Here is a 22,958-nt window from a genome sequence, read left to right on the forward strand (position 1 = left end):
AGCCAAATCTATTTTGTGCAAATCCCTTGTATTTCCATTGGCTTTCATGATACTCCCCCCTTGCCCGCCATATTTCCCAATTCATTCCTTTTTTTCATCATTCAGCATTTATTTCCTGAGTCCTACTCTACTCCAGGCATTGTGCAAGGATGGGGAGCCCAGCCTGCAAAAAAATAGGTCTTGGCGGAGGAGACAGAGTCAAGGGACAGTGTGACAGTGATGGGCACAGGGATCTGACTCAGAGAAGAGGGCCCCTGGGAGGCCAAGCTTGGGTGTGAGGCTCAATCAGGGTGACACTTAGACAGGGTCTTGTAGGTGCCTGTAAGCCAGCAAGGACAGTAGCCTCTGGGCAGTGCGGGGAGCCAGCTGAGTGGGAGGGACAGCGATTGCCTGGGAGCTGCCAGATGCCAGTCACCAGAGCACATGTTGGCAGTTTGTGATGATTTCGCTTCCTGCGAAGGCTCTCAGGTGCCAATTCAGTAAGGTGCTGCCTTACTGTCTGTTAACTCTCAGAGACGTGAGTTCCGTGAAGTGCGGGTGAAACCCTCCCTGCATGAATAGTAATTACCTCTCCTTAACCGCGTACAAGACAGTTTGAGAAAGCAAACTCGGTAAACATCTGTCCAAATCATTTGGAGCAAAGTACAGAATCCTTAGATCTCGCAGCCACCGTACCCTAAGATGTTGTCATTCTGTTCTTGTAAAACAGTGTCAAGGAAGCATGGAGTCATTAAGTCATGTCACATCTGTCCCGCTTTGTTCTGGGGACTGTATTTGAGCATGCTTGCTAATGGATGCTTTTTGTATTTGGTCCCCCCCCCCCCAATGTCTGGGAAAGGCTCCCTACCCATGTTCCTTGGGCTTGCACAAGCAGGCAGCTGTGTTACTGAGAGCAGCCATTGTGGGTGAGGCACGTGTAGGAAACACCATGCTTGGTGTCACTTTGCATTGAAAGAACTGTCGCTGATCTCCCGATCCTCTTTGCCATCCCTTAAGCTGGTCAGAGTGCATGAGAGGCAGGTGTGGCTTCCACAGCAGGATCCCCTGGCCCGCTCTGCCAGCTGCCCAAGCTTTGGATTTTTTGTCAACCACAGATTATGAAAAAACTGGAACAGAGACCCTGCCCTGTTGACGTCACCCCTGCAAATCTGTCTGTAGTAACGTGGAATGATGTGATGGGGATGACTGAGGCCAGAAGTGCGTGAAACAGGAGGATATGTTTTGGGTACCTGTCTATTTGCTTTTGAAAAATTGGTACACAGAGGGTGGTGACTGGTTCTCAGTTTTCACAGAGGCCTAAGCAGCAGCCTCAGGGATTTAGGATGGAGAAGCTCACACATGCACTTTGGAGGCACATGACCCTGTGTAAAGCCTAACTCCTTTGCATGTTAGCTGTGGGACCCAGGGCTGGTTGCTTACCTTCTCTGTACAAAGGCAGTTTAAGAATATTGGGAATGCTGTTTTAGAAAGTGTTTAGGTAGCAGGCAATCTAGAAGGAGTATTTTAATGTAATACTTTACATAAGACTGAAAAAAACCTGCATAACCCACAAAAAGAATTCTCCTCTCCAGCCAAGTGTGGTGGTGCACTCCTATAATCCCAACAACTCGGGAGGCTAAGGCAGAAGGATCTCAAGTCTGAGGTCAGTCTGAGCAACTTAGGGAGAAACTGTCTCAAAATAATAACTGAAAAGGGGCTGGGGATACAGCTCAGTGGTAGGGTACCCTTGGGCTTAATCCCATGTGTGTGTGTGTGTGTGTGTGTGTATGTGTATGTGTGTCTCCTCTTCCACAAAGTAGAGTTGGGGCAAGGGGAGCTCTGGAGGGCTAGGCCACCTCTTAGAAGCACTGCTGCCTCCATGGGCGTCTTCCTCATCCCACATGGGAAAGCTCATACCCACCCTGCAGTGTTTTCTGGCACTGGGTTACCGTGTAAAACAGGCCAGTGAATTTTGTGCATGGCTTTCTTGTGTCTCTGAGGTCTCTGCACCTCCAATCAGCTCTGATGATGAGAGGCGTGGTCTGTGGGTGAGCTCTTGGGGAACCCAGGGGCTTGGGGTGGGAGCCAGGGAGCCACAATCTGCAGGAGCCCCGCGTGCCTCTTGGTGAAACATCTCAAATCAAAATAGAGTTTTGCTGCTTTAAGACATCGGAGACTCTGGCTTAGGGGCATTCCCTTCTGAAGGACCAGATGACTTGTCAAGAACTTTCCCAGCTGCGTGGCTGTCCCATAAGAAATGGAAAAGCTGACTCTTAGGTCTTTTAAATTAATTGATTGGCCAGAAAAGGTGAGGTAGCTAGTTCGAGGAGGCAGTGGCATTGGGTCTGGATGTGTGCTTGCAGCCCGAGGGAGACCCCTGGGACCTGGCTGGCTCTTTGGTGGGACTTGATCTGTTGGAAATGTGAGCACGAGGTGTGGAGCCTGTCGCTGGGCAGCAGCCCCTAGCTTCCTTGACTGGATGGCAAAGAAAGAAACGCCAACCTGCCTGAAAATCCCTTTCTTGCCCAGTGTTCTGGGAATGGACATTTGGTACACACTGACATCCAGCCGCTCATGTGGCAGAAGCAGACGCCCCCCCTCGCCGTCTGACTAGACAGCAGCTCCAGCTGTTGGTTTACTGCTTATATAATCCTGATTGGGAAAACAAATGTTAGGCTTCGTGGTACCGAGGTCCGCTGAAACGCTGGTCCGTAGGTGTGGGTTTCTGCTGGTTAATCTGACTTGTGACTCATCGATCCGTTCTTCTAAGGGATTTCAGAATTTGAAAGGACAACAAAATCAAGATTTCTTTTCAGTAGCTCGTTGCTCAGGGAGTGACTTGAGAAGGGCTTAATGCTGTCCCTGATACTATCAGTCGAGGTTCTAAGTCAGTAGCAGCAGAAATCACTTCAGACTTAGAAAGGGAAATTGAAAAGGCGGTCAGGGAGCCAGAGGACCCCGTGTTCCCTTCTCCATCATGGCCCTGGGGCGGCCACTGCTTATGTATCTGGCCCTGCCAGGAGGCTGTGGACTCGGACGGCAGGATGGCCGCCTTTGCTTTTTACCTCCCTTGCTGGGCGCTGCCGTATGGGGATCGAGCCACGTCTCCAGCCAGGGCAGGACGTCGAAACACACGGCAGCATATTGGTGGGCTGAGCCCGGGTCCTAAGGCAGAGCTGATGGGCGTTTCTGCTGCCCACCAGCCACGGCGACAGCGGCTGTGAGAGCAGCGTGGTGAGGAGATGCCGCGCACGCTCTGTTGGAATCACTGCCACCCATTCTCATGGCTTGGGTCCTGCGGCTCTCCTGGCGCTTCTGACATAAGGGCAGGTCGTTGCATGTTGGAGGCAGATGTGACCTGGTGCCCGGAGGACCCGTGGTGCTGTCACTTCTGCTGGTAGCAAAGGGGAGGGAGATGCTGAGGAGGGCGGGAGATCCCTGAAGTCAGAGACCAGGACAAGGACAACATCAGCAGACCCCAGAGGACCCTGAGTGACAGGTCCTGGGCCTCCATGCTGACCCAGCTGGGGAAGGAGGCACGTGCTCCTTCTTGCCTCAGTTTCTCCTTCACAGCCAGCCCCAGAGTAGAGACCAAAGCTCATTGAGATTCTTGGAAGTCTTTTGAGTTTTAAATTTTACTTGTAGTAAAGTGCACACGGGACAAAATTTGCTGCACCAACCATTTTTCAGAGTACACACTCAGTAGTGTCATCCCCCCCCATACACACACACACTGAGCAAAACCTCCAAGAATGATTATTTTATAAAGGTGGCAGGCCATCGGTGTCAGTGTCTGTCCCCAAGGTTTCCTCAGCAAGTCATCACCGTGTTCTGCCTCAGGTGGGACCCCTACCTTTGCTATAAGTAAATCCGTCTATTTTAAAGTTTGCCAACAGATAAAAGGAAAGGGATGGGGGCAGCAGAGCCATAGCTCCGTGACTCAATTCCACTCAGATCTCTTTCTGGATGTGACTAGAGTAGACATCAGACTTCAGGATATCCATGGCTCATTCTCTAGGAATTGCATTCCTTTGGAATTGTGCAGTTTACAATCTAAGGAGCTGTATGCAGCCATCCAGAGAGGATTAAAGGACCTTTCTGTGGCTGTCTTTGGAAGTAGTGACTCCTTCAATTGTTACTGAATTTCAGTTTCCTTGTCTTAGGAAAGATATTAGTTCAGATATTAAACAGAAAACTACAATGTGTTTTGCAATGAAGTGGCCCATACATTCAGAATCCAATTTGGATGTCTTGTTGTGGGAAGGGGTACACATGAAGACAGAGATCTGGAGCCAGGCAGCTGTGGTTTGCATGTTAATAGCCTGATAAACTGTATACAGGGCCTAGTGCACAGTATCCTACCTGGACCGTCCCAGTCAGTCCTTGATGGCTCCATGGAGGACGTACTGTCAGACAAGGAAACTGAAAATCAGAATGGATGTCACCCAAGATTATGCCGTCGGTCAGAGGGAAAGTTGGGACAGTGACTAGGGATTGCCAATTCCAGCACCCAGAATCTTAACCCTTGAGGTGTGCTACTGCTCGGCTGACCTAGCTGTGCTCTCACAGTCTCGTTCCTCATTTTAAGGTTGTCCTCATGGGTCCTTGTGGGGCTGTTGAGTGAACTGAGAGATGGCATAGCTGAGGCCCTGGGTATAGTTGTGTACCAGTGACCTCTGGGGCAGTCAGGAAGCAGGTCATCTGTCTGGGGCCAGGGAAATACCCTCGAGGGCTCTTATGCTAGCACCAAACCCTGTTGAGAACCATAGTGTTGAGAATAGTGTGCTTCTGCATTTGTCTCCCTGGTCCAGTGGGACATTTGTGGCTCTTGGTGGTTGTCTTATTTGTGTAATGCACTTGTTAGGGCTCAGCTTTTGAACTTGGAACAATAAGAAACCTGGGTTTGCTTAATCTCACTTTCCAACACTGTAGTTATTGATCTGCTTTCAAACACTTGTGAGCTGAATACAATTCAGTGTCAATCAAGGGACCTCATATTGGCTGGTGATTAAATCTGCCCCTGCCCTCCATCTGCTCATGTCTGCCTCCGCCTCCGTGTCTCCCGCGTGAGGTCATTGGAGTGCCGTTGCTTTTCCTGTCTTCTTGTTGGGGTGGGATTTCTGCCTGGAAGGGCAGTTTCAGATGGAGATAACTGGGCAATGGTTTCCTAAAGTGATCCAGCATCTCAAGGCTGGGCACCCTTCTCAGTTACGTGAGCACACAGCTCTTCTAGGCCAGGGCCATTTCCTGTAGTCTGTGCAGTCACCAGTCATGGCGGCCACAGTCCAGTCCTGGGATGGCCTCGACTTCTTTTCCTAGAATAGGAATGTCTACTCCCGCCTCTGGCTCCTCTAGGAGCTGTTCTTCCTGCTTCTTTCCTCCCCCTGTTGTTACTTGTGGGTTTAGAGTGGTAGAAAGTCACCTCTTTGGGATGCTCAGCCCATCACTGAGTTCTTGAAGGAGCTAATCCCTGCCTCAACCTTCAGTGATGAAGTACTGTTAAGGTGATTTGCTGGGTTCCTCCCCGGCTGAGTGCTGGTCCCCACCGAGAGCGTGGCGGGAAGCACAGGGCTGCTCTGCGGCATTCTGTGAGTCCCAGGGCCAAGCAGCCTCTGTGAGCACCTCGTTCCTGGGAGGCACCTGCTCACCGGTGCTGTCTTCAGGGGAAATCCCTTTCTGTGCAAATATGCCTACTGGGTGTCTGATGGAGAGAAGCTGGTGGGCCACGTGTATTTGTTTCCTTTCTTCAAAGTCTTCTTTTTGGATGGTAAAAACTAGTTACGAGGTACTAAAAGGATAGTGGAGTTTTTAAAAACTAGGTTATTTCCTTTAAATATTTCTAACTCTCTCCCATGAAATCAGCCATTCCTCCAGCTTGTTTGAGGATGGTGGTCCTGCTGGTGGACCGTGAGTCCAGAGCGACACTAAAAGATGCCCGTGGTACCCAGAGCCACCTGGGAAGTGGGGAGGTGGGTGATGAGCTGGGAGTTGAAGGGAGCAAGGATTCTGGGCTGTTCTGTGGGGGGCGGGATGGGAGCAGGCACACAGGGGAGCATCCTGGGTACCTGTCACTGGAATCCCAGGTCACAAGCTCAGGTTGGCTGGATCTGAGGCTCCTCTGCAGACCGTGGTGCTGCTCATCGTAGCTGCACACGTGGCCAGGTACAGAGCTGTTCTTCAGCAGGGCTTGTGCCCATCTGCATGATGCTCACCCCTTATCCCAGTCCCACGGCTGCCCCTTCCTCTTAGTCTTGGTTTATACGAGTGTTTGCCTGTGAGTTACCTAAGAATCCCTCGGCATTTGTCTCAAAAGATGGTCAATGGGCAGGTCCCTGGGAGAAGCCGTCATCTGTGATGGTCTGCAGAGACGATTGCTGAGTGTCGTGTGTGCCTGGCCATCTGCGGGTCCGTGAACTCCTGCACGTGGGCACTGGGCATACTGTGACGCTGTTTCCTGGCACCCTTCCCCTCAGTCCCCTGGACACCACCAAGGTGCTCAGTGCTGTCACTATTTAGAGTTGCCGTGTCGATCAGACGGGAAATGGCTGGAACTGGAACCAGCGCTGTACCTGAGACCTGGGAGAAGCTGCCTTCCACCCCATTGCAGTTTGGTTGGCCAACCTGAGCTCATGGCAGGCTTTGTGGGAGCCTGGAGCGTCTGCCAGGACAGAGGGAGGGTCAGGACCCACTCCTCTCCTGCCTCTGCTCACCTGCCCCAGTGTTCCAGAGAAACCTCAGGTCCTCTGCTTGGAGCCCAGAGGTGAGCGAGCTCTTGGACTGGAGATGTGTCCCCTGGGTCAGGGGACCATCGGAGCAGGGAAGATAAAGAAGAAATCCCAATGTCATGGTAAACTTGGTTACCCCTCGCGTCTCACTCAGCTCTTAGTTCTCCAACTCCTAGATGCCCAAGGTTCTTTAGAAAGTGGCTTTAAGGAGTCTCGGGGCGTACTGTGGAGAGTACCGTTTGGTAGGTCCCTCATCCTTCTTTATCCTCAGTCGAGTGATTGTTGCCATGGCAACAGATCTGCTCCTGTGAAGGCTTCTCTAATAGCGTAGAAGGGGACCCGTCGCTTCCTGAGATTGTTAGTAATTATCTTCTCAAAAAAAATATGCTCTGAATATTGGGAACATTTTAATGGGCCCTGTTCCTTCCTTTAGGGGACTTTTGAAGTCAGTGTCAGCCCCATGTCTTAAAATAAAAACGACTTGATTCTTTGTTTTCGTTTCATTTTTTTTTTCTTTTTGCATGTTCCAACAGAAGAGCCATTATCCCATTGTCAATCATGCCTCCCGCATAGTAGGTACTCAGGTATCGAATTTTGTTTGAAAGGTGGCAGAATAGCCCGGCAACTGTTGATCCGGATATTTTTAAGCAGGTTGGCAGCTAGATACGTTCTTTCTCTAGATGACTTTGGATCTGAAGCCAGGCAGGCCTTGTGGAGCCCATAGACTCAGGGTCTTGAACCTGGTCCTCTTTGTTTTCTCAGCACCAGGCAGAAGGGATCCTGGTGCATCTAACAGGGATAAATCCACAGTGCGTCTAACACGGATAAAGAGCCTCTCATTGCCCTCTCCACGGAGCTCAGATTTAACCCAGCTGCCAAACGTCAAGAGTAGCTGCTTTCCAATATAGGATTCGGTGTGATGATTGTTTGTTTGTTTAAGCTTTGTTTCCTCTTTATTTGCAAATGCCTATTGAGGTGTATTCTGGGTTGCGCATCTTGCTAGACATTGGGAATCCCGGGGCTGCTTGGCTGTAGTTGCTGTCCACAAGGAGGAGACAACAGTAAGCCCAGGTGACATGAGTGTGACACTGCATGCTTCTGCAGAAGGAAAGGAGGGGACTGCATTCCATGGTCCCTCCCTTCCTCCATCCCTGTGCAGAGACCGAGCTGCCTCTGATCCTGCGAGGGAGAAAAGACAAGCCTGCTCTCCTGCTCAGCTGACTCAGTGTGGCCGGTGGTCTAGCTGCAAGTCGCCATCACCTGGGAACTTGTTTTGAATTGGGATCTGCGTTTTAGCATGACCTCCCTGGCGACCCTAATATAGGTTTTAAGGTTTTTTTTAAAAAATACTTAATTTTTAGTTATAGGTGGCCACAATGTCTTTATTTTATGTTTATGTGGTGCTGAGGATCGAACCCAGTGCCTCACGCATGCTAGGCGAGTGCTCTACCTCTGAGACACAACCTACGTTAAAGTTTGAGAAGTGGCATCTTTAGTATTCTTTGGGGTCTTAAAGGCCAGGGCAGCAAATACAGGGAACATGTTCCCGGAGGACTCCTGAATTCAAGGTAGGCCTGGCCCAGCTTCCGGCAGCTCTCTCTCCCATCAGCCTAGACACAGCCTCAGAGCCTCAGCAAGAGGCGCTGGGCATTTGTTACCACTTGATCACAATTAGCCCAAGAGATAATCCATGTGTCCTCCCTGCTTTTGACTGTGAATAACTCATCCCAAAACAAACAAACAAACAATAAGGACAACAAAACAAGCCAATAGCTCCTGGCCTAGACCTTAAGAGTTGAGATTCATGATTCTAATCCCTCCCCAGGGCTAAGGGAAGGGACACAGGCCCACAGAAGGACCAGCTGCTGGCAGTCACTACATACACCACACAGGGGCAATAAATCAGACTTAACTGGGCCTCTGGGGTTGGGCAATGACCTTGGTGGAGTAGGGGAAGCCATTGTGTTATTCTGGCTTTGGTCCTCACCCTCAGGACACAAGGTCAGCTCCGCCCTACCCCCAGCCATTGCCCTGGCAGCTTCCTGTAGGTCTGATTGATGAGCCTCTGTCAGGCTTAAACCATTCACTGAGAGTATTTTCCTTATTTGCATCTGTTGGAAGAACAGCTGCCAAGGTCAGAAGTCAGAGCTCACCATTGCTGCCAGGCCTTCCTTAGACGTGTTTATTGAGCATCTGCTATGACCAGAGCTGCTTATAAGACATAAACAATGTTTTCAGAACTTAAAGGGATCTAGCAGGGTGTGGTGGTGCACATCTATAATCCTAGAAGCTCTGGAGGCTGTGGCAGGAGGTTGTAAGTTCAAAGCCAGCCTCTGCAACTCAGTTAGGCCCTAAGCAACTTAGCAAGATCCTGTATCTAAATTTAAAAAATGAAGCTGTGGTGGGGATATGGCTCAGTGGTAAAGCCCCTCTGGGTCCCATGCCCAGTACCAAAAAAAAAAAAAAAAAAAAAAGGCAGAAGAAGAAGAAAATGAAGGGATCCTGGGTTTAGCTTGGAAGGCAGCATCCCCAGGAGGCTGTGCTGCAGGTGTCCCCTCCTGGGATGGGCTGCAGGGGGGGGGGCGGTCAGTTGCTGAGGGGGTGATTTAGGAAATCCATTCTCCTAGCAAATAGGAAAGGGTCCTCTGCCTGAGTCAACCTGCTTCCTCTGCTACAGGAAGCAGCAGGGGTGACTCATGCTGAGGCCTGACAGCACATGCCCACTCTGGGCCCAAGCCTTGAACAGACCAGCCACCTGGACATGGTCCAGCAAGGTCACTACCATGCTATGGTTTGAATCTGGCTGGTTAAAACAGATGTTCAGGCGGAAGGATTCTTATTCTCCCTCAGTTATACGACTTCCCTGCCTGCCAGCATCTCTGTCAGTGGTACATGTTGGCAAAATGTCCTCAAGAATGGAGTGGTTAAAAGTTTTAACTATGGACTCAGTCCTAGATGCCAATCCTGAATTCTCTGGGACCTCGGGCAAGTCACCTAACTTCTCTGAGGCTCCTCATACCTATCTTATGATGGTATCTATTGGAGGAGTATCATGAAGTTTTTAAACAAACAAATACAACATTCCTGCCTATTACATTACCAGTACTCAGCAAAGGTAGCTGTCCCTATAATTTGGAAAGCAGTAAGATTGTTTCCTGAGATGGGGTGAAGTCCACATAGTTCAGGGATGTACAGATGCCACTTAAAGGAACAAGTAGTCTCAGGCCAGTGACATGAGCATGATCTGATTCTAGACATTAGAGGTTTCAGCCTAGCATGGTGGTGTATACCTGGAAACCCAGCTACTTGGGAAGCTGAGGCAGAAGGATCACAAGTTCAAGGCCAGCCTGGGCAACTTGGTGAGAACCTGGCTTAAAATAAAATAAGAAAATTAGGACTGGATGCAGCATGAGGGTAGAGCACTCCTGGGTTCAATTCCCAGTACCACCACCACTACTCCACAAAAATAAAATAAAAAAAATAATATTGGAGGGCTAGGGAATAGCTCAGTTGTTTGCATACACAAGGCCTTAGGTTCAATCCCCAGCATCACACACACACAAATACACACACAAAGATTGATGACTTTGAGGTGGTCACAGAAAACACAAGACCCAAGCTCAGTTAGAGAGACAGGATGAGGGTCTCCCTCTGTGGAGTGTCAGCCTAGGGTCACCCCTGTAGTGAGATGCATGTGGCAGGCTCTCACTCCACCACACCATTTCTAAATTATCTGACGTGGCATGCAGGCTGTGGGGAGATGATCCTGCGAGCATCCCTACCCGGCAGTTCTGTCCCGTGGTCCAGGAAGACACATGTGGTTTGTGCATCAGGCCACATCTGCTTTGCTGGTATGAGCTGGCATCCTCCAGTCACTCAAGCTTGGCTCCGCCGGGAGCCCCTTTCTATGCCCTGGCGGCAGAGGCAGACTGTGGTGGTGGGGGTTCACCATGGCAGATGTCAGATGTCGGGAGCCAGTGGCATTTCCCGGGTGACACCCCTGCAGGGTTTGCAGCCCAGCACATTCCATCGGGAGGAGGGCGGAATGTGTCTGCTCCTGTTGTGGTGCCCGTCGTGTGAGCGTGTCCGTGTTTTTGTGTTCTCATTCTCGCTTTGCTTTTAAACAGCAACAAAGGAAGAGGAATATTGGTCTTTGCGGCTGCCAGTCCCATGCACGCCAGCATCTCATGCTTGGTGGGCTGGAGCCGCCAGATGGTGGTAGGATTGTGTGTGGTTTTGTTTCCTCTGCTTTATGAAAAGTCGTGAAGTGAGAGAGACTGAGAAGTGGGAGATCGCTGAAAGATTGTCATCTGATAACAGCTTGTAGGATCTTCCAGCCTGGGTGTGACGTCGACCCCACCCAGCATTTGCTGAGTGCTCAGTGCACCGCCTGTGGTCACCACCCAGCTGTACATGGAGCTGGAAAGAACAGGTTTCTGAACAGGAAACTCCACATTTTCCCCTTCCTTGAAGACTGCCACTGTGGTCTCAGCGAAATCGTGCTTCCTTTGTGGGGGTTCATTTTTGAAAATCTGTCCTAAGGAACCTATTGGCTTGGTTTGATGTACTTCTCCTTCTCCTCCTCCTCTTGGTTTCCTTGACATCAGAGTGTGTGTTCCATACAGGTGACCTCTGTGCACAGGGAGTCTGGCTTGTTTGGAGCCATCGCCAGGCCTAACGTAGGCATCGGGTGCTGCTGGGTGGCCTAGGTGTGACCACTGTCTGGTTAGGGAGGAGAGGGACATGGTCGAAGGTGAAGGCCTGCCTGACTGGAGCTGGCTCTTTGCTGCTCTCCTTCCCCTCCCTGGAGCTAAGCAAACCCACGGCATCAGATGGCACCGCGCCCTCCCACTGTCCGTCTCTCTGAGCCCAGAAGGAAAAATAAAATGCTGATGAAGTAGAAGAAACATACTTTGTTAATTTGATGCTCTTAATATCCTGAATGCCTGCTTTGACCTTTAATAAAAATGACAGCCCCCGAGTGGGAACCAGCTGCCTCACAAACACGTGGCGGAGGAGCAGAGAGGAGGTTCTGGGAACCGAGAAGCAAGAGCGAGCAGGAGGATGGGAGCCGCCTGCCCAGGCGAGCGTAAGGAGCAGCTGCTGGTCTGTCCCTCCATGGATTTTCTGAGGCACTTTCCATTCAAGGTCTTAAAGAAAATTTTACATGAGACTTTAAAAATTTTTTTTTAATTTTCTTTTTTTTTAACTAGGGATTGAACCTGGGGGCGCTTGGTTAACTAAGCCACATCCCCAGCCCTTTTTTTGTATTTTGTATTTAGAGACAGGGTGCTGCTGAATTGCTGAGGCTGGCCTTGAGTTCACAGTCCTCCTGTCTCAGCCTCCCAAGTCACTCTACATGAGGACTTTTTAGTTTGCTCTGAGGACAGGGTCTGTCTCCTTGCTTCATAGCATAGTTATTAGATTAAGGTATTTCCTAAACATTGCTCAAGTGTAGGTATGGAAACCACCTCTTGCACTACTCCAGTATCTTGGTTGCCAGGAAGAGGAACCATCTGTCTCAGCTTGGAAGTTGCCTGGGGAACCCACTTATAGAACCCCCCCAAGAAGGTGTGTCCACCCCTTGCTGAGGTCTGGCAGGCCCCCGGCCCAGGGCAGCCAAGCGTTCTTTACTGATGTGATGCTTTGTTGGTCTGACTGCGCTTGTCCACCTAATGATGCTTCGGATTTTGCCACTTTGACTAAATCTTTTAATTTTTTCCTTCAGCACTAGGGATTGAACCCACCGAGCACCCTCCCCAGCCTTCCTTTTCTTATTTCGTTTTGCCCTAAATTGCCCAGGCTGGCCTTGAACTTGGGATTCTTCTGCCCCAGCCTCCTGAGTCTCTGGGATTACAGGTGTGCACCACCACGCCCAGTTCCAACTAGATCTTTGAAGTGTGGTTTTGGTTGGCTCGAGGGCCGCAGTTGAACTTTTCCAGGCACGAGACCCTCGCCCCCTCTTTCTACAGAAGTCAGGCTCAGGTTCAGGTGACATTTTGCAGCCCTTTTCCACTCCTTTCCAGAGACTGTGTCCGGTCACCTAAACTGTAAAACAAAAGGATCCTGAGACAGATGGGGAGGGACTGTGGGAGGAGGCCCCAGCTCCAGGTCAAGCCCGAGCTCACTGTCCACACGTGTGTGCATGCAGAGCTGTCGCTCCGTGACAACTGCCGGCCTCCAGGTGTCCCCCAGGGCAGCAGATGGTGTGCCCTGCCATGCCCCGCTCAGCCTAGCCAGAGCGGCAGCTGATACACGCCGAGCACCTTTTGTGACACAGCACCCGGGCAGCCCTCCAGCCCACTGTCAAGGTGAAAAGACACCTGGCGTCTCAAGACTTCAGGGCTCTCTGAGTATGGGCTCGAGAGGAAGGAGAGAAAGAGACCGTTTCCTGGTATCCTGAAACCAAAATATTACAGCCTGCCAGGTGGTGGCAGAAATGGCCCTGAGGCCCGTCCCATGATGGTCTGGAGCTGGTCTGGAGCGCTGGATTCAGTGGGACTTTCCTGTTGTGCTTGGCTGGAAGGATGCTGGCGGGGGGCAGCTGCCTGCAGCTCCACAGCGTGAGAATGAGCAGGTCTGGGGCCAGGGCAGCTGCCTGCCTGCTGTGGGGTAGGTGCAGGGCATAGGACCTCTCTAGAGTGGTGACCATGACCCTTTCCATACCCCAGGCCGAGCCCTGGGAAGCGTCTGCTTGGCTGATGCGTGACTGTCAGTGAGTACGAAGGGAACCTTCCCGGGCAGGCGCTGGACTGATCCTGCCCGGCCGCGGTGGTCTGCTGAGATGTTGGGAAGAAGGGACAATTCTGGCTTTCATGGAAATGGCCTTTGACTTTTAAGTCACCTTCTGAGTCCTGATTTGCCAGCTCCTCAGAGAGGAGCAGAATTAGATTCGGGAGGAGAGAGGGTGATTGTGGGGTGGCTGGTGTCTCATCAGGGATGCAGGCTGCTGCCAAGCCAGCTCTCGAGGCCACTGCCTCACCTTCCTGGAAGGCTTGGCTGACAATTGCTGCATCAGAGGTCTGCTTAATGGACCCACTGAGATGGCCAGTGCCCCTTATTTTCTCTGTAAAATATTCCCCTCCTGTCTTCAGCTCTCTGATGGCGGCTCCTCTGGCATGTCACATACTTGTCCCACTTGGGCTGAGGCTTAACCACGTGGCAGCTGCCTGTGCTCCCAAATCTGTATGTGCCAGTTGTATGACTATCATTAAGAGATTTAGTTGTCAGGTACTAAGTGTCTATGAGTGAAAAATCAGGATGTGTTGTTTCTATACAAGAAGTGGAATGTTTAGAAAGTTACTTTTAACAAAAAGTTGCCTGGATGAGGCCCTGGTAAAAGCCTGGGATGTAGGGGCTGGGTGTAGCGCAGTGGTAGAGCATTTGCCGAGCCTGAGACACTGGGTTTGATCCTGACACTACAGGGGAAAAAAAGAAAAAAGATTGTGGATTAAAGAGGTCAAAATCTAGGATGCTCAGATGGCTTTACAAGAAGCCCAAACTGGAGATCATCGTTGATATCGTTGATGCATTTCGGGTGTGATTTATGCAACACAGATGACAAGGGACAGCAGGGCAAACCCTTTTGGTTGAGCTGCTTATTCTCCTGCTAGTGCAGGAGACGTCGAGGAGTGTGCCAAGATTCAGGATTAGCCATAGTGGGAACACCACTGCTAACAGAACTCTGTGGCTTGTAGGCCACTTAGGCTCTGCATGTCACTCAAGCATGTGGCAAGGAGGGGAGAGAGATGGGGATACAGCTTCCAAGAGACCCCTCAGACTCCTGGAGGTCGATGGGAGATAAGGGGTGACTGACCCCGACAAGTAAGTGGTGTGGGTGAAACAGATGAGTTTTGGAAGAGATTCCTGGTGTCCCTGGGGCACCTACCCCCATACTTGGTACATTTGGAGTGTGTGTTAGTTATGTATCCAGGAACCCTACGTTTACTCTCTTGGATCCTTTGAACAAAGCCAGCAGTGTCACCTGTGCCATGAGGTACGCCCCTGTGTTTAGCACAGGTACCCATCTGTACCCAGTGAGGGGCAGAGGAGGCGAGAGCTCTCAGGGTAGGTGTGCCGGGCTCCTGATTTGTGTCAGAGGTCACAGATCTTCAGAGAAGTCTTGGGCTGGCTGCTCATTGTTGGCTGATGGTGGTTGGAGGGCCTTCTTACCCCGTCCCCTTCTCCTCCCACCTAGGAAGGAGCTCTTCCCAGCTCCACAGGGTCTCTGCCCTTCAGATGCCGCCTGGTGTGGGCTCTTGGGCTCCCTCCTGTGGTTACTTGGTTATTTTCTTTATTTTGGACTTGAACATAAGCTGCCTCTAGTTCAATTAATGTGTCCCCAAGGCTGTGGAGGGAGGGAGGGCCTGTTGACTGTGGGGAACGTCAGTCTTGTGTCTTTAAATTAATGTTCCTTTAATGGCAAGTGGGATATTTTCTTCATCACGGCAACACGCCATGCCTGTTACCTCTGTGCTCACGAGGCTGGGGGAGGCAGGGAGCCTAATGGCTTGGTGGCTTCTGTGATGAGCATTTGCGGGGAGCCTGCTGTGACAGCTGGGGACAGCGCTCCTGGCTTCCCAGGTCCAGCTCTAGAATCAGCGACTCCTCCGTGTGGAAAGAGGACATGTTCCAGTGCTTCCTAGCAGGAGCACCCAGGGGGACATTAGGAAGTGTAGAGACGCTTCTGGTTGTCACGATGGATAAGGACGGGGTTTTCCAAGATGCTGTGGAACAGCCTGTGGCTCCCAGGACACAGAAGTGATCCTTCTCAACAACAAAGAAAGATCTGGTCCAAATGTCAGCAGAGCTGAGGTTGAGAGGCCCTGCCCTGTCTGTAAAATGAGCATCTACCCGAGGTTCTCCCTGATCCTAATTAGCCTTCCAACAATGTCAGCCCTCCGAGGGACAGCTGCGACTCACAGTGACTTATTGTGCCCCTGAACTTCCACCAAAGGGGTTCCACGTCTTGCTTCTCCGTCTGCTCTCCTCTGCAGCGGCAGCAGCCCGCCCCACAGAACACGTTCTGGGTCTCATTGCCCTGCCCACGCTGGAGGCCAGACTGCCGCCCACTGGTGTCCTGCTGTGCAGAGGGATGGCAGCCACTGCACAAGATGCCCCGTGGAGGGGCAGGACAGTGCCACTTGACGGACAAGTCGAACAGAAGGTTCAGCCACATGGAAACTGGGAGGAAGGAACAGTGACTGTGGCCTTTGCTCTCCCTATTTCCTTCCCGCCCTCCAAAAATACGCACAGAAACAATTTGGATTCTGTTTGCGACCTTAACGTGCTTCTTTGTCCTCAGTCAGGAATGTCCCCAGCTTGTCATAGTGGGAAAGGATATTTTGGTGTCAGTCAAGCAGGTCTGGACCTGGCTTTGCTGCGAACCATTCTGGGGCCCTTTGCCGAGCGTCAGCCTTTTTCCCTGTTAAATGGGTTGATGTGAAGACGGGGCTCCTCCCTGCACTGGTTGTTTTTTTTTTTTGTATTTCCAGGGATTGAACCTAGGGGCACCCCAGCTCTGAGCTCTAGCCCTTATTTATTTTTTATTTGGAGACAGGGCCGTGCCCGGGCTGGCTTCCATCTAGCGATTCTTCTGTCTCAGCTTCCTGAGTTGCTGAGGTCCCAGGTGTGTGCCACGTACCCAGCTCTCTGTGTCATTTTATACATATCCCCCCATCCAGTCTGTGAGCCCCTCCAGGACGAAGTCCTTGTCTTCATTACCTTTGAAGTCACTTAGTCCTGGCCACTTGGTAGATAATCGTCATGAGCTGCCTTGTGTATCCGCAAAAGACATGTGGAAGTCCTAATCCCTGAAACCCGCGAAGGTGACTGTTTGGACCAGTGGTCTTTGCAGATGTACTCAGGTAGGATGGGGCCATGCAGTTGGGTCTTCAGGCAGGGACACTGGAGTCTTTATAAGAGGAAGGAAATTTAAAGACACATACACAGAGCATGTATGTCCTGTGGGGACTCAGCACACAGAGGAGGTGGTGTGATCACAAGGCAGATATGAGAGTGGTTGAGCCTAAAGCCATGGGAAGCAGGAAGGAGTCTCCCCTCCAGGCTTGAGGTGGAGTGAGGCCCAGCTGACACCTCGATTTCAGACTTTGAGCCCCCAGAACTGTGAGGAATGCATTGTGATTGTTCCCAGTGTCTGGGGCTCTTTGTTACACAGCTCTAGGAAGCTAATGTAACATTCAGTAAGCACCTGGGGGACTTGTAAGAATCTTCCTGTGCATGGTGCATAGGGTTGGGCCTCAGCATTCATACTTCCATAGTCCTGTCCTAGGACATTTTTACTTTCTGATTTCTACCAATCTACCGATCATCCCATTTAGATCATTGTCTGATTTTATGCTACTTCATTACAGAAGACTTTGTTTATTATGGAAGAAAGTTCTGACAGGTACCACATTAAAAAAATATTAAGGTGTTGTCCGTAACGTATGCGTGCGTCCCTAAGCAGCTGCATTGGATCGCTGATGGGCACTTCTTTAGCAACAGATGTTTGTTTCAGGGAGGAAGCAGGGAGGATGTTGCTCCCTCCCCTCTTCTCCTTTCTGCTGGCAAGAAACAGAACCAAATCAAAATGACCTTAAAAATAAGGAAATGTGTGTTCTTGCAAAATAGGGTGCTCAGGCTCAGGGGGAAGGCAGGTTCCAGGAGAGCTTTCCCAGGACTCGGGTTCTCTTTGTCCAGCCTCATGCTAAGGTCGTAAAGCTGGTGTGCTGCGGGGGCAGGCGGCCTGCTTCCTGGCTCACATCCTGTGGGTCTCTTTGATGTGTTTCTCACCAGATCTGGGGACTTTCCCCAGCAGCCCCTCCAGCTGCCCTCTCTCCCAACAGGGTGGAATTGGCATCCTCTGGATGGACGGCTGCTGGAGACCCAGGCCTCCCCACAGGCTCCAGATTCACAGCTCTTATTCCTGCTGAGCAGGCAGAACAGTGCACCCCAACAACCCTCGGGTCCTAATCCCCAGGACCTGGGAACACACTCTCTTATAAGTCGCATCTGCAAAGGGACTCTGCAGAGGTGATTCAGTTAAGGACTTTGAGACAGGGACATGATCCCGTATCTTCCCAGTGGGTCCAGTATAATGACAAGACTTCTCATGCAGAGGTGGCCCAGGAATAAGTTAGAGGACAGGTAAGGACCAAAGGAGGGTCAGAGAAGAGGTAGAAAAGAGAGAAGATACCACACCTCTGGACTGAAAATGGAGGAAGGGGCCGTGAGCCAAGGAATGGAGGAAGCCTCTGGAAGCTCATAAGGGCAAGGATCTCTCTGCAGACCCAGAAGGAACACAGTTCTGTCCGTACCTTGATCTAAGTCGGTTAAGACCCGTATTGGACTTCTGACTTTTAGAACTGTAGGATAATAAATCTGTGTTGCTTTTAGCCACTAAGTTTGTGCTACTTTATTGCACCAACTAAAATACCATCTTTTGTGGAGGTTGACCTTGAATCTATATAGACCATTTCTAAGATCAAGCATCTCCTATTTATTTAGAACCTTTTATGGTGTATATAGTGTAGAAGGTAGACACATATGTAGGGAATAAACAAAAGACAAACCAGTCTCTGGTCCGGCCTCCAGGTAGGCCCAGCCTGGTGATTTGCTCTAAAATGGCGAATATCAGTTCATTCATATCCCAGCGCTGGGTACTGGGAATTCAGAACCATAAAGATCTTGTCCTCCCTCACAAGTGGCCGAGCGCCTCAGCCAGTGATCTGGTTCCATAAATATTCTCACGATCAATGGAGCCTCTTCCAGATGCTTTCCCTGTCTTTGTAGCTGTGGCTGGTTTCCTCCCATTCAAACCTGCTGATTGGTGTTTTTTTAAGTTCTAGGGAGGGCCGGGAGAGCAGGGCTATTGTTAAGCACTGCACACTGAGACCTATTTTTAGGGTATCCTGAGATCAGCAGAGTCCAGCTCTGGTCCTGGGTGCACAGGGGTCGTCCTCTGCCCCAGCCCTCATGCCAGTTGGACGGAGACACTGCTGTTGGGATGTTTTCCCTGCAGTTCTTCATTTCCTGTCCTTTGTAGGGTTTCCTGTTCTGCAGAGGCCCAGGGGCAGGGCACATGCACATTGTGTTCAGAAACGACTTGTTACACCCAGTAGCCCAACTGCTTCTGGGAAGCGGTGGGCTGTCTGGGGGATGAAATAAGTCTATGAAACTATCTGGGAGGGTAACTGAAGTAATGGGGCAGAGGAATGGAGTAGGGGACCTGGGCTTTGAGGTGATGTTTTCCAACCTTCTAATTCTCTCTTGAGGGTAAAAAAGGGCATAGATTATTAACTTCCAGCATTCTCCAAAGCAGCTTAACCAAGATGGAGCTCAGTCCTTGGGGTCCCACAAGTTAGTTCTGGGTTCAAGAACCAAAGGACTGGCTGAGAGCTGGCTATAGCAAGCCCTAATGTCCATAATAGTGTGTAGAGGGGTAGGTTTGGTGTGGTGTTTGTTCTCCACTGTGCCCTTCCTATCTTCTTTGTCTGTATTAAGCTGAATGGATAAATGCACCAGTTATGGAGATTCAGTCTGGTGGAATCTCATTTACTGCCATATGACCTAGGACAAGTTGTTTGAAGCGCTTTTCCGGCCTGTAAAATGGGTATAACAACAATACCAGCACAACCAGGCATCTAGCAAGGATTAAATGAGTTTCCAGGTTCTAAGATCAGTGCCAGGAAGTCCTAAATACTGGCATACCTTTTTATACCTAACATTTTAAGTGATTATTCTCTAACATTTTAGGTGATTGCGTGCTATTCCATTGTGTGCCTCTGTTCTGCAGTTTATTTAACCAGATCCCTATAATGGGATTGGGTTTCTAGTCTTTTGATGTTGTAAACAACGTTTCGATGACTACTTTCATAGGTAAAGATTTTCTCTCACCCTTAATTATTTCCTCAGGTTAAATTCTACGATTAGAATTGCTGGGTCAAAGAGGGTGCATATTTTTTAAGGCATTTTCTTGATAGATGCTACCAAATTTTCCTCCAGGATAGTATTAGTCTACACTCTCACCAGCAATGAATGAGTGTGCCAATTTCCTTCTGTGGCCAGGTTATTAACTTTTAATCAAATGAAGGCCTTGGGAAAAAAAGGAGCTATTTCCTTGGGGATAAAGCAATCCTTATTCTTGCTTATAAACGAGCAATAAAAGCTCTGGACAACCTGAAGCTCACCCAGAAGGTGGGTAGAGCATGTGAGAACAGCGCCCTCTACTGGCTGTCTCTGGTGGAGAGGTGTGAACCGCGGTTGATGGTGATACAGAGATGATCATGGTCTCCCCAGCCTGTTGGGTGGGGATGCCAGGAAGTGAAGGGCTGCAACATTTAAAAGACTTCTAGACACTTAAAAAGTCAGCCTCGAGTGACATTTACTCCTTGCTTAGGTTCTTTTATAGCAGTGATTCTCATCAAGGGATGATTTCCCCCCAGGAACACTTGGCATAGACTATCTAGGGACACTTCTAAGAGCCACCAATCTGAGGGAGTACAGGATGGGAAGGCTGCCGCCATCTAACAGTGCCCAGGACAGCTCCGTGGGCAAATTCAGTAGTTGAGGTGGGGAGACCCTGTTGTAGAGGAGGGGAAGAATTGCCCTGGGAAAGCTTCTCTTTTCAGGCTAAAAGGAGATATGGAAATATTCGCATTTCATATGTGTCACTATTATTATTAGTAGTATCTGATTGTAGAAACCTGTTAGTTTTCCAGAATAAAAGGGAAAGCAGGTGGAACTGAAGCACCAAGTTGCCATTTGTAGAAGACAGGGCAGAGCAAAATAAAACCCCTAACGTCACGTGCACTTATAAAAGAGGGACTTTTTTCTATGGTCTCGACTTGGTAGAAACTGATATAATTTCTGTGGCTTTCCCTGGAAGGCCTTATCTTGAAAAGGGAGTGCTTTATTTGACTCTTTCCCCCAGTTTCACAAGCACCCGTGTTTTCCTGTCATTTGTAATTGCTCCTTCCAGTGAGTGACTGCCATCTGAGATTATAGAGGCTCCCCCCATACCCCGGGAAGTGCTGATTTGAGCATTGTTCCTAAGAAGGGGAAAGGAAGGGTGTGTCCCAAGGGAAAGTAGGACAGGAGTTTTGGGAAAATCAAACTATGCGGCCCCTACCTTCCATATTTGGCTGGGCTTGAAGACCTTTGTCACTGGAGTGGCCCAAAACACTCAAAAATGTTCTGTGGCTTCATTTTGCGTTAACTTGCTGTTCTCTGAATGGCTTGCATTTTCGAACATGTATCTTGAAATAATTAACTAGAGAGGCTCTTAATAATGTTAAGAGGATTATTTGGCCAGAAATGGGGGCACAAAAATCGACTTTTAGCTTTCCCCTAAATGTCAGATGCTGTTTTGATCATCTTATATGGGAAGTATTTGTTTCAACTACAGGTCCCATTCATGAATTGTAAAGTTTATTTCTGAAGCACAATCAGCTTTATAAAAATATATGTACATCAGATAGAATAGGAAATACCAGAGTATCATACAGACTAACCACAGCCTTAGTTTGGCCTTATACAAGCATGTCACCATGCATACATATGTGTACATACTTGGTTTATATACACGTACACATGTCTGTGATGAGACATTTGGGGGGCAGTGGCTTAGGTTTTATGATGTAAAATCTGGGCTTTTTTTTAAGTTCCTACAAAGATCTCAGAGATTCCTGCTTGTAAGCAGTCTCTCAGTTTTATCTGTTAATTTTTCAGGTGGTACCAGGGAGATCGGCTCAGCTCTCACCAGGATGTGCATGAGGCACAGAAGCATTGAAGCCAAGCTGAGGCAGTTTTCCAGGTGAGGAGCATGTTTTACCTCAATCCATAATGTCCTTGCTGATCTCAGGGGAAGGAGGCAGTGATGTGTACAGTATCACCCCTTTCGCAGAATGGTCTCCCTATAGCATTTAGGGCCCCACATCCTTGCCTTCCCCTGGTCCTGCTCATTCATTGAATAAGCATTGTTGGGTGCTGGTCTAGGTACTCCAGATGCAGCTGAGAGCCATGGGCCAGGTCCCTGCCCTAGGGACCTGCACTTCCCTTCAGATCATCTCTGGAATGCTGCATGGGTCTCACCTTCTCTCCTGTCAGTTGAGGAGCCAGAGGGTCCTAGAGAAATGGCAGGGGCTGGCATAGGGATCTGGAGTCACCAATATTGAGATGAAAATGGACAGGATCCCCCAAGGAGATCAGCCAATTCAGCAGCGTCTCACAGTTCTGTTTGGGAGAATAAAAGAAGGACATCTGGAGATATCTTCCCTTCTTGATGATCTAGAAGCCAGCAGTACAGACCTACAGTTTTCTGGGTCTCTTTCTCCAGGCTGTGCACAATTAGTGTACATCATGATTTATAATCCTGAATGCACATCAGAACTGTTAGGTCTTTTAAAACTAAGTAATGCTTGGTCCCCACCCTCAAGGTTTTTACAAAGGGCCACTTGAGACCCAGGTGTCTTTGCTTTTGGGTGGTTCTTGATTTGCAGTCAGAGGGGAGATGCCCGTGTTCTGCAACCTGGCTTGTTAATCTGATTGCTGGAACACAGCTGGGAAGTGAGAAGAGGGGTCAGTCCAGCCACTGACGTGTATGTAGCCTCTCAATAGTCATTAGAAAGCAAGCATCCAGGCTGTTCCCAAGCTGTGGAGTTCTGAGTGAATGTCAGCTCACTAGGCAGCCTTTGCTTGCTTCAAGGAATTGTGATTTAGATTTGTTTTGACAACCAAATGTAAGTCTTGACAACAGAATGTATCTATTTAATTTCTCCTTTTTTTCTCTTTGGATAAAAGTGCTTTAATTGATTGTCTGATAAATCCACTGCAAGAACAGATGGAAGAATGGAAGAAAGTGGCCAATCAGCTGGACAAAGACCACGCAAAAGGTACAGGGCGAGAGGTCTGACGCCTCGTAGCGCAGTGCGAAGAGCTGTGGATGTTGCCAGCTGCTGCCTGGTGGCAAGAGGGCTGGGCCCCTCTTTCCCTGCTTCTCCTGTGTCAGGAGACGAGCAGTCCAAAGTGATCCCATTGTGAGATATTTCCTGGCGTGCAGTATCACTCCACTGATAGCCTGAACTCTTGGTGGCAGTGCCATCCGCTGAATTAAAATGAATTATAATGGCAGGCTTCAGTGCCAAACATTTATACTTAAGGCATTTCAGAACATTTTGAAAGCCAAGACTCCAATGATAAAAGCTTACCTTGGGTCACCTGCTCAGAGCTGGGCCTTCCCTGTACTGTCTCTAG

General features: G+C 49.7%; 1 protein-coding gene across 3 annotated transcripts in view; it reads left to right on the plus strand.

Annotated features, from left to right (window-relative positions):
* The window catches only part of Mtss1 (MTSS I-BAR domain containing 1), a 154,265-nt gene that overhangs the window by 95,011 nt on the left and 36,296 nt on the right, over positions 1 to 22,958 (plus strand). For all 3 annotated transcript variants that reach the window (XM_071602136.1, XM_027949953.2, XM_027949937.3), the window contains exons 4-5: positions 21,435 to 21,519; positions 22,506 to 22,597. In XM_071602136.1, the coding sequence (XP_071458237.1) occupies positions 21,435 to 21,519; positions 22,506 to 22,597 (177 nt within the window). The remainder of the gene's footprint in view (positions 1 to 21,434; positions 21,520 to 22,505; positions 22,598 to 22,958) is intronic.

This window comes from Marmota flaviventris, chromosome 15, assembly GCF_047511675.1.
Source record: "Marmota flaviventris isolate mMarFla1 chromosome 15, mMarFla1.hap1, whole genome shotgun sequence".
In the NCBI taxonomy this organism is placed as follows: Eukaryota; Metazoa; Chordata; class Mammalia; order Rodentia; family Sciuridae; genus Marmota; species Marmota flaviventris.